Raw genomic sequence first — 11,337 nt, forward strand, 5'->3', positions numbered from 1 at the left:
GCAATACGACTGTATTGTAAAAATATGTACTTTTCCCATCCTACAAAGGCTAAAGGTTTCCAAACTTTTTTGTGATTCATTGTACTTGGTAATTTCTAGTAAACAAATGAATACCGAAACTAAAATAAGGAGTAGAGTACTTACTAATATCGGTTTCCGTTATCAGCATCAGCCAGGGGATCATCAATAGATCACTTGATTATGACGCAAAACGTTGCACGTATTGTATTACATCTTAAAGTACAAAATATACCTTGTTTTGTTTCTTACCACAATTGTTCCATTTCTGACAAGCGTTGAATTTGATGATGGTATGACAGTGTTGGCAAATCCTTAGACAACCTTACGGTTATCTCATATCTAAATACTTGAAAGTGACAAAATAATTATCAATAGTTTACTTTTGATAAAATGATTCTAAGATTTCAAGAAAGATGGTCAATGATGAATTTTAATTGAATTTGTATTTATTGCGTTTTATTCTATAAAAATGAAGATCAAATACAGAAATGTTTTGCTGAAAAATAACATTTCGTTTTGTGAAAAAGATTTAGTATTTGAAAAATAAGTCTCAATCATCTATTTTTTTTTCTTGTGCAAATTAGGAAATAATAATAAATCAATCAATCAATCAATCAATAAATAATTCTTTTTAATTAGAAATATAAAGAATCTATAAACGCATCTAAAATTTTATTGACAAATAATTTTAAATCTGACCTCGGGTATGTGAAATCAAGGTCTCAAAGTTTATCTTTAAGTATGTATGTTAGTAAAGAGCTGTTGGAAATGAACTAATGCTAATACCTGATAAAAATTCAAACAAAACCGTTTTTGTGAAGAGATTGTATTTAGATTTACTTGTTTAGTTGCTCTCTTATGGTCGAAGAATTAACACAGATGATAAAAAAGATCACTTGATTATGACGCAAAACGTTGCATTTTAACCATTTTCTTTCGCTTTTTTTGAATTAATTATTTTTCGCAATTGTCGAAACATGAATTTCGCTGTTAACTATTTAACTTTCTCGCATTTAAAATATGCATTTTTTCGCATTTAAAATGTGCAACTTTTCGCATTTAAAATGTGCAACTTTTCGCATTTAAAAGTGGACTATTTTTCGCATTTAAAATGTGCAACTTTTCGCATTCAAAAAGTGGACTTTTCTCGCATTTAAAATATGCATTTTTTCGCATTTAAAATGCGCAACTTTTCGCATTTAAAAGTGTTTTTTTCTCGCATTTAAAATGTGCAACTTTTCGCATTTAAAAAGTGTACTTTTTTCGCATTTGAAATGTTCAATTCCTCGCATTTAAAACTTGGAGGGCGAATTTTAATTAAATACTTCCCGTTTTCCGAAAGGGAAATATTTGTTAAAACGGGCTTTCTTCTCCATTTTCAGATGTCAAAACGCCTTCCGTACGCCCTGACTGACGCCCGTTTTAGCGCCTAAAGAAAGTATCTACTTTGCATTTTGGTAACTAGTTCTTACAAAGTAAACAAAGGATGGCGAAAAAAATGAGCATATTTATTTTTATTATAAGCATCTACTTTATAAGAATCAAATCAATAACTCTTGATTGAAGGCAATATACCTTTCGGTAATTAGTCCTTAAAGTAAACAAAAGATGGCGAAAAAGATGAGAATATTTATTTTTATTATAAGCATCTACTTTATAAGAATCAAATCAATAACTCTTGATTGATGGCAAAAAAGATAAGCATATTTATTTTGATTATAAGCATCTACTCAATAACTCTTGATTGAAGGCAATATATCTTTCGGTAATTAGTTGTTAGAAAGTAAACAAAGGATGGCGAAAAAGATGAGCATATTTATCTTTATTATAAGCATTTTCTTTATAAGAATCAAATCAATAACTCTTGATTGAAGGCAATATATCTTTCGGTAATTAGTTCTTACAAAGTAAACAAAGGATGGCGAAAAAGATGAGCGTATTTATCTTTATTATAAGCATTTTCTTTATAAGAATCAAATCAATAACTCTTGATTGAAGGCAATATATCTTTCGTTAATTAGTTATTAGAAAGTAAACAAAGGATGGCGAAAAAGATGAGCATATTTATCTTTATTATAAGCATTTTCTTTATAAGAATCATATCAATAACTCTTGATTGAAGGCAATATATCTTTCGGTAATTAGTTCTTACAAAGTAAACAAAGGATGGCGAAAAAGATGACCGTATTTATCATTCTTATAAAGTGTATTCTTATAAAAACAAGTGATATTTTTATGGACCTACCTTGTTATGCATTTAACACATATATAATTGATATCTACGTGAGCGTGACCATTAAACAATCATTCAGAACACAAATAGTGACGATCTATCAAAATTAGTCAATTGTTTCTTATAAAAAAAACGTTTAGAAATCAAAATTTCATGCTCTTGAAAGATTCTTTCATATTCAAGACTTCGTGAGCAAAAAAACATCTATATCATCAAAAAATTGAGTTATTTGCCTAAGAACATTGATGTATGCTTATTAATAGTGATTCTTATAGATAAAGATGCGTTTTTTGAGCTGAAAAATTAGTTTTTAACAAATTTCTGCTTGAGCCTTCTTTTACCTACTTTCATGCAAAAAAATCAGAAAAACAAAGATCCAATATTTCACAAAGTCCAAAAAACCCGTTTTTAGCCGTTTTTTGGCCCAAATTTGGCCAAAAACATTTTTGTTCGAAAATCGGGCTTTGTCACATTCGAGGGTTTATAGTTATGCATCTTTGTGCAAAAAATCATAAAGAATGAAAGAGCCAATCTCGAGAAAAGCTAATACCTAAGTAATTGATAATGTGCTTATAAAAAAATATCGAATTTGGCCAGTTTTTCTTTAAGAAAACGCCAAGCAACCAAAATTTCATGTCTAAACACACATATTCTTCAAAAGTAATCCCTCATGGGCAAAAAAACATCTATCTCATAAAAAAATTGAGTAATTTGACTAATAACATTGATGTATGCTTATTAATAGTGATTCTTATAGATAAACATGCGTTTTTTGAGCCAACAAAATTTTTTTGCAAAAATCTGCTTGAGCCATCTTTTACTTACGATGGTACTCTACTTTCATGCAAAAAATCTGAAAAAATTAATGATCCAATTTTTCACAAAGTCCAAAAAAACAGTTTTTTAGCCGTTTTTTGGCCCAAATTTGCCCAAAAACATTTTTTTTCGAAAATCGGGCTCCGTCACATTTTAGCCACCACCATTTTGCACCTTTGTACCAAAAATCAAAAGATTCCTATGATTCAATCCTGAGAAAAGTAGGTAACAGACGAACGGACGGACGAACGAACACAGGTTAATTTATAGGACCTCCACCCCACCGGGGTAGGTCCAAAAAGCGTGTATGCAATCATGTAATGGGGTATATTGTTCATTAATCTACAAAATATGCTGTGCTTGTTGTAAGTTGTAAATTCTAAAGTGTTTGCTATGTTTACTGAAAAAATGTCCATAATGTAACAAAGTGGATTGACCATTGGTAATAATAGACAGTATGAGGTTTTGAGCCAAAAAGAAAAATCCGAAAAATCTTAAAATATTGCAATCAATTATTCACAGTCTAGAAAAAAATTATTACAGGGAGTGGAGTCTTGAAAATCTAACAAGTCTGGCAAAACACCACACCCTAGAAATGAGTCTAGCGTTTGTTGTTTAAGTTTTTCTCCCAGTTTACACTGCGATTTTGCTGAGGCTCGGCTGTTCTTAAAACGGATTTAATAAGATTTACAGTAAGACACTTTTTCAGACAACCATTGTCCATTTAAAATATGCAAAAATCATAACCCAGCTGGATCTGAACATTGTTTGGACGTTCAACCAACGCTGTTGGATGTTATTGACGTTCGTTGACAGCTTGAAGTATGTCGAAAATATAGTAACATTGGATATAAATACCAAAAAAGAGAAATCACATAGTTTTAAATAATTTACGTCAATGACCTATCACTGACCATTCGTAAAAAAACTTTAAACATATAGCAAGACTATAAAGAGAGAAGGTTATCCCAATATTTTTATATTTGGCGATCCCCATCAAAAATGGGAAAATACAACTTGATCTTCTTATCAGTTGTTTTGGCTTTGCATGCTTCCTGCATCTATGCACGGGAGTCCTACAGCTCATATCTTCGATTAGAGAAAGAAAATTACACCATCAAAAATGATTCCTATATACCATCAGAAGAATTTGTTATCAAAGGCTCGGAAATTGAATGCTTGTTAAAATGTCAACTCGATTATTTGGCGTGCTTCACTCTTGAAATTCTCAAGTTGGGTTTAACAAGCTGGTTGTGTCGATTTTACAATGTCAATTTCATGAAATTGAGTTATGAATCAAAAGAGGGGTCAATGGTTTATTCTACTACTGCACGAAGTTGTTTAGAATGGTTGGAAAGAGGCTTTACATTGGATGGTGTGTATAAAATACTGACCGTTGGAGAAGAAAAGGAAGTCTACTGCGACATGACTGGTAAATAAAGTTCGATTCCATTTATCTGAGGTCATGAAAACATCATGTTATTCTCACAAACTTTTACCAAATTAGCCTAGGCTTCAAAACCGAAATTTAACATTGATCAGAACATTAGATCACTAAACGACGGTTACTATATACTAGCCGTTCCGGCGTCGTCCGAGACGACTCTGCTCCAAGTAAATTCTTCTTGCTTCGCCTACTTAAAATGTGCCGTCCAGCTCCTTGATAATTTGTAAAACTTTGATGTCAAAATAGAGAAGTGCTCCTTCAAAGAAAAAATGACTGTGGGACCGATCAAACCAATCTTTAATTTTCTTATCCTAGGATTTTCTGATGTCTTTTACTAATACAGCGAGCTTGTGTGTTTCAGGAGGAGGGTGGACAACGATTCAACGCCGATTAAACGGTGACATTGATTTCAATCGAGGTTGGCAATCATACAAAGAAGGCTTTGGCGATGTCAATGGTGATCTTTGGATTGGTTTGGAAACCATTCGAGAAATGAGTGTGTTGTTGAACAACACTTTGATTCGAATTCAAGGTGAAAGTTTTAACGGAGATCGAAGATTCATCATTGCAAAGGTAAAATAATTGGTTATTTGCATTCTTACCTATTCTGGCGTTTTTATTTCTAAGTATTTGATTGATTCTTAACGTTTGAAATGTCACCAGAAAGTTTTAATCCTTTCCCGTTTAATGAACAGGGATTCTACATCGAAGACGAACAAAAGAAATACAAATTGCATTCTGGGACAATGATCAATGATGAATGGAATATCGGACGTGATTGGACATATCAAGATGGTGAAATGTTCACAACACGAGATGATGATAATGATAAAAAAGGTGGTGGCAATTGTGCACAAGAATTTGCTTGTGCTTGGTGGTATGTGGGCTGTTTCGCAATGAATACTAACAAAGCACCAGCAAAACAACAACAAACAACATATGCAGGTGGTATCAGCTGGACCGCCTGGCTAGGCAGTCACTCTCAATCATTGAAAGCCATAAACATGGCAATAAAGAAAATGACCTAATCAAAAGCCTCCTTTTTAATAACAACAATTTGATAACAAATAATTTGACCGAAATTTAATCAACGAGCCTCATTTATTCAAAAAAAAAACATAAGTAATAGTTATCGCACGGTACCGAATACAATATGGGATAGGTTTTTCTCGTTTAGAGTTTTCTATATTTTCCTCGCCTATATCTAATATTGTACCGTTAAAAGTATGATAACTGGTCTATCGTCAACTTGAAAAATATCTACAAAAACTTTTCTCCCTCTATTTGTGTCTTTTTCTATGTTTTGCTTTTCTCTTCTTGGTTTTTCTCTCTCTAATTTGATGAAATCAACATCAACACATTCGAAAAAATAATCGAACGGCCATTAAAAAGACAAAAACATTTCTAATAAGTTGTTGTGTATTGCAAGCGAAAAGAAAACATTTCCAACCATATAATTGTAAAATCTATGATATCTCGCTTACCAGACTCCTTTTTTGAATGCAGTCTTTTAATTTTACGATCCAATATGATTAACAGCATTTATGTACGCCTTCTTTGGCCAATTAGATTGCTCATATTTTTTACGTTGACGATAAGTCTGTTTTAAAAAAGAATTGGAAGTTTTCTATATTTCGAAATTATGCTTTTGAGTGAAAAAAAATATCGTCAAAAAAAGTATTTTTTTAGGCCTTTTATATAAAGGGTTTTAAAAATCCGAAGAAAATATTGAGAAAATGAAAACGAAATACAGAAGATTTGATCAAAAAATTTCTAAATTAAATTTCCCTGATAGTGAGTGGGAACTAAACAAATTTCAAATAATCTATTAAGAATTTGCTATATCTTGGTTAGATATTCTGGCAATAGGTCCAGTTCAAACATTTTAAGCCAAATTTTAAGAGAAAACTTAAGAAACAAAAATTCTTTCGGGACAGACTTCAAAAAAATACTGGTTTTAAAGTTTCTTTCTTTTTATCAGTTTCATTAGTTTTATCTAAAAATAGTGCAAAGAACACATGAACCCTTTAAAAGTGCCATCACTCAGTGACTACAAGTTATCAATTTTATTTTGATTTCACATGCACGTACACACCCTAAATAACAATAAATTGCCAATCTGGACAGTTTTTAATTCGGGCGGGTAAAAAAAAAAAAAAAGGCGGTATTGTTCAAAGACTTCGAAACGACGGTATGTGCCGCGCAAAATCTGCTTTTCAAAATCGTATCCTTACAGTGCAGTTCAATATGGCTGAAAAGGTACCCTTTCAGTGCACTTTCTCTTGATTTACCCAACCCTTATAGTCAGTGGTCAAAGCAAGGATTTCGTCTGAGACGGAAAATGGATTTTACATAGCAATTTAGCCCATATTCCTGAAGTTTAGGTGAATTATGCAGAATTTTGAGAAGGAAACATGGCCCCCGGCGTGCGCATCGAATTGAGGGGGCCAAAAAAATATGTCGCCCACCATGGTTGGCCGACGAAGAAAATTTTCGACTTTTTGCCCTTATTTCACCCCTCTAAACGGTATATATAAGATTTTTCAAAGTAAAAAAAAAATACTTTGCAAAATATTGGGGGGGGGGGGCATAGCCCCCCTCGGTGACGGGGGCCATGGGAAAAGACACTTTATATACTTTGCTGAGACGGAACTCCGTCTGGGAAGGAAGAACTTTTAACACTGTATAGTGCACTATATTTCTCAGCTGTAAATCTGCCTGAAAGAAGAAGCTTGGGAAATTTTCTGTTTCAAAGAAAAACTAAGAAAATAATTCTTATCAGCTGTAATTATCAAACAATAGAAACTTTTTCAAACAAACGGTTTTTACTACCTTTCTTTTTAACAATTATTTTGAATTTGTTTTAAAATTCAACCCTTGCAGTGCAATCTTACAGAAACACACCCTTACAGTGCATTTTGGGATGCTGAAAAACCCCACCCTTAAGCGCGGCACATGACGTAGGCCAGATCATATGAGTGCCCCCCCCCCGGGCACGCTGTATATAAGGTCCTTTGCCCTCAAGGGAGTTTATTTCAGCTAATGGATTTCTTTTGTTGTTGTTCAAAAAAATCTGCATAATTAGCGGGACGTGACGGATTTCTTTTGATTTGAGTGTAATTATGCATACGTAAACTTTAGGGGCTTTTATCGGCGATCCAAAGAATATCTGCAATCTAATTGGTTAAAAAGAGTACTATATATCCAGGGGGAGTACAGAGGCAGGGTACTAACCCATAGGGTACTAACTTGATTTTTTACTAAAATTTTGTTTAGTACCACCCACCCATATTTAGTACCGGGTACTACTTCATTTTTGCTGTAAAGAATAAGGACACCACCCCTAAAATCTTAAATTTTACAGATTAGACCAAAAGAAGGGTACTATTGTTAGTTTTTCAGACTGAAAATTGACAGATAATTCAAGCAAACTATCAATGATGGAGTCAGAAGCTTTTGTCCTTTGATTTTCATCACACACTTCTTGACCATTTTGGAAGTTTTGTCTTCAAAAAAATCAAAAAATGTTTCAAAAGAGTAAAAAAAAATTGTCGATTAAAAAGATTTTAAATCAAAAATTAAAAATTAAAAATTTTTGAAAAAAATCAAAATATTACAACAAACTACTTTTTTATTGAAAAACAGCAAAATTCAGATTTGGAGACTTAGGGCCACCGTTTTGCAGGCGAAGAGCGCATAAAAAGACCACATAAAAAGAGCGCAACAAACGAGCGAATAAAAAGAGCGAATGAAAAGAGCGCAGCAAAAGAGCGAATAAAAGAGCGCACCAACGAATGAAAAGAGCGAATAAAAGAGCGCATCAACGAATTAAAAGAGCGAATAAAAGAGCACATAAGCGAACGAAAAGAGCAAACAAGCAAACGAAAAGAGCGAACGAGCGAACGAAAAGAGCGAATGAGCGAACGAAAAGAGCGAATGAGCGAACGAAAAGAGCGAATGAGCGAACGAAAAGAGCGAATGATTGAACGAAAAGAACGTATGAGCGCACCGAAAGAGCGAATAAAAGAGCGAACCGAAAGAAAAGAGCACATTAAAAGAGCACTTATGGCAGCTATGGCGTTCCATAACAAAAGATCAAAATATGCTCAAGATTTCATTTTTTTTGCCTTATTCCAAATGCTCAACATATCAGCAGTCATAAAAAGTCATTTTGATCATTAACGGCGAACCTTGTTAATTTTCTTCTAAGTTCTGCACGGCAAATAACCACTTGTGGCGAACAGGGAAATCCCCTAATGACCAAAAAAGTTCCCCAAAAGTAAAGCTCAGCCTATGGGTAGTCGTTCAACGTCAACTTTGAAATCAACATTTCCGGTGGGGAACCCCCTTAAATGTGAAAAATTGCATATTTTAAATGCGAAAAAAGTCCACTTTTTAATGCAAAAAGTTGCACATTTCATATGCGAAAGAGTCTACATTTTAAATGCGAAATATTGCACATTTTAAATGCGAAAAAAGTCCACTTTTTTAATGCAAAAAGTTGCACATTTTAAATGCGAAAAAAAGTCCACTTTTAAATGCGAAAAGATGCATATTTTAAATGCGAGAAAAGTCCACGTTTTGAATGCGAAAAGTTGCACATTTTAAATGCGAAAAAAAGTCCACTATTAAATGCAAAAAGTTGCACATTTTAAATGCGAGAAAATGCATATTTTAAATGCGAGAAAAGTCCACTTTTTGAATGCGAAAAATTGCACATTTTAAATGCGAAAAGTTGCACATTTTAAATGCGAAAAGTTGCATATTTTAAATGCGAGAAAAGTCCACTTTTTGAATGCGAAAAGTTGCACATTTTAAATGCGAAAAATGTCCACTATTAAATACGAAAAGTTGCACATTTTAAATGCGAAAAAATGCATATTTTAAATGCGAGAAAAGTCCACTTTTTGAATGCGAAAAATTGCACATTTTAAATGCGAAAAGTTGCACATTTTAAATACGAAAAAATGCATATTTTAAATGAGAGAAAGTTATATAGTTAACAGCGAAATTCATGTTTCGACAATTGCGAAAGTTCAATTCTATAAAAGCGAAAGAAAATGGTTTTGCAACAAAAGGCGCGTCATATAATTCGGCTCAAAGTGGATTTTTTTATGGGGGAATGGAGATGGGCACTTAGATCCAGATTTAAAGTCGACCAAAAATCAGTAAAAATAACATTTTTCTTTTTAAGCTTCAAAATTCGTAATTTTATTTTTAAATCTCTACAGGAAACAAAACTCTATACATATGCCCCTCCCTTAGTATTTGAGCCAGCCTAAATACTTTTTGTCAACTTCTGTCTCAGTTAAAGACTATAGAATATTATGAGAGAAAATTACCATTCCAATAGTTTTTAACTAAAAATAGGCACAAAAAATAATTTAACCACCATTTTAGAATTTTTGACCAACTTGGCTTCAACTTCATGAAAATTTAACTCGTCAATTTAACTTCGTCAAACGTGCCACCTGGTCGTAAAGTCTTTATATGTTTACAAAAGCAAGACATAATGAATGTTTAAACGTAACAAATCATTTAAAGATGGAAAACTTGACTTTAATGGAAAGAGGAGTCTGGGCATAACTTAATATCCCGAGGATATACAGATCGATAGAGATGAGCTTTTTGATTGCAAAATAATTTAAGATATAATTTGAAGCAAATAATACTTTTGAGGATACTGATTAGCTGACTTTTGTTGTGGTTGTTGGATAGAAATCTCTCCTTGGAATAGGGCACCTCATTATCAGGTATTACTAAAATGTTTCAGGAGGATCCTTTTGATGACCTTCTTATGTGTTCGTTGGCCTTGATTGACATGGGATCATCGTACCCATCAAACACGATTCTGGCTATACCATAGTGCCTTCTCACATAGCTAACATTCGATGCAGCGATTTCGTCGAATCGCGTTCCTTTACTCCAGTGTACTCGGTGAAGTAAAGCTCCTCCATCCAAAACATGCTGCATCTTTGTTACATCCACGGTGGTTGCACCTTCGACTGGTAAGAGGCTTCTCTTCAAGGCAGCTTTGTTTCGGTTTCTGCGGTTTCCTCATTAGACCATTCTTGAATAATGATAGTGCTTGATGAGTCAATTCATAATCGAAGTATTGCTCAACGTTTTCTTCTCGTTCAGCGATTGCTGCAAGTCTGGTGAAAAGGATAGTGGGATTTAAACTAACGGGATCTTTGCTGTCTTCGTCAAGTGGGACGAGAAGATCCTTTTTCAAGATAACGCCATCCAACTGACTTAGAATCTTTGCACCAACGCTCTCCGCATTATCGCAATTCACTTTGTCTTTTCCCTTGATTGATATGCAGCCTGTTGAAAGTGAATGTAGGTTGTCGTCGACCATGTAGGTTGTCGTCGACCATGTTGAAAGGATTTCTAACATCTATCCAATTGCAGAATTTTTGGCAGTCGTCGCTGTCTTTACTTCGACGGTTTTCCCCCATTTCAATGTTCTGATCACTTCTTGCCGTTTGAACCCCAAAAAGTTTGATCATGGACTCATGGACTGATGCACTAAAACCGACACTCATTGTCCAAAGATTGCGAACATTATTACCAAAACCTCTGCACACTTGATTGATCGCATTAACGTTTGTTCAATTACAAGGTCTGACCAAATTCCAGCCCAAAATCTGTTTGATCTCCTTACAGCATGACGTCCTTCTTCAAACTGTTTCCGCAACCATTCATTTGAGGATAGCCAACTTTCCATCTCTTGCACGTAGATGCGGGAGCACTTCGCGAAAAGGTTTTGCATCTTCTTGATAGACTGTATGTAAAGGTACCAATTGCAACTTCTTTC

At 33.8% G+C, this 11,337-nt stretch overlaps 1 protein-coding gene across 1 annotated transcript; it reads left to right on the forward strand.

The window, feature by feature from the left end:
* The first annotated feature begins 3,938 nt into the window (after positions 1 to 3,938).
* LOC136821706 (ficolin-2-like) lies at positions 3,939 to 5,545 on the forward strand. Its single transcript, XM_067077912.1, has 3 exons — positions 3,939 to 4,502; positions 4,879 to 5,090; positions 5,213 to 5,545. Exons 1-3 carry the CDS (start codon positions 4,073 to 4,075, stop codon positions 5,543 to 5,545), a joined length of 975 nt encoding a protein of 324 aa, XP_066934013.1. The 5' UTR covers positions 3,939 to 4,072.
* Positions 5,546 to 11,337: the final 5,792 nt, after the last annotated feature.

Source organism: Clytia hemisphaerica, unplaced genomic scaffold, assembly GCF_902728285.1.
Source record: "Clytia hemisphaerica strain Z4C2 unplaced genomic scaffold, Clytia hemisphaerica genome assembly, whole genome shotgun sequence".
In the NCBI taxonomy this organism is placed as follows: domain Eukaryota; kingdom Metazoa; phylum Cnidaria; class Hydrozoa; order Leptothecata; family Clytiidae; genus Clytia; species Clytia hemisphaerica.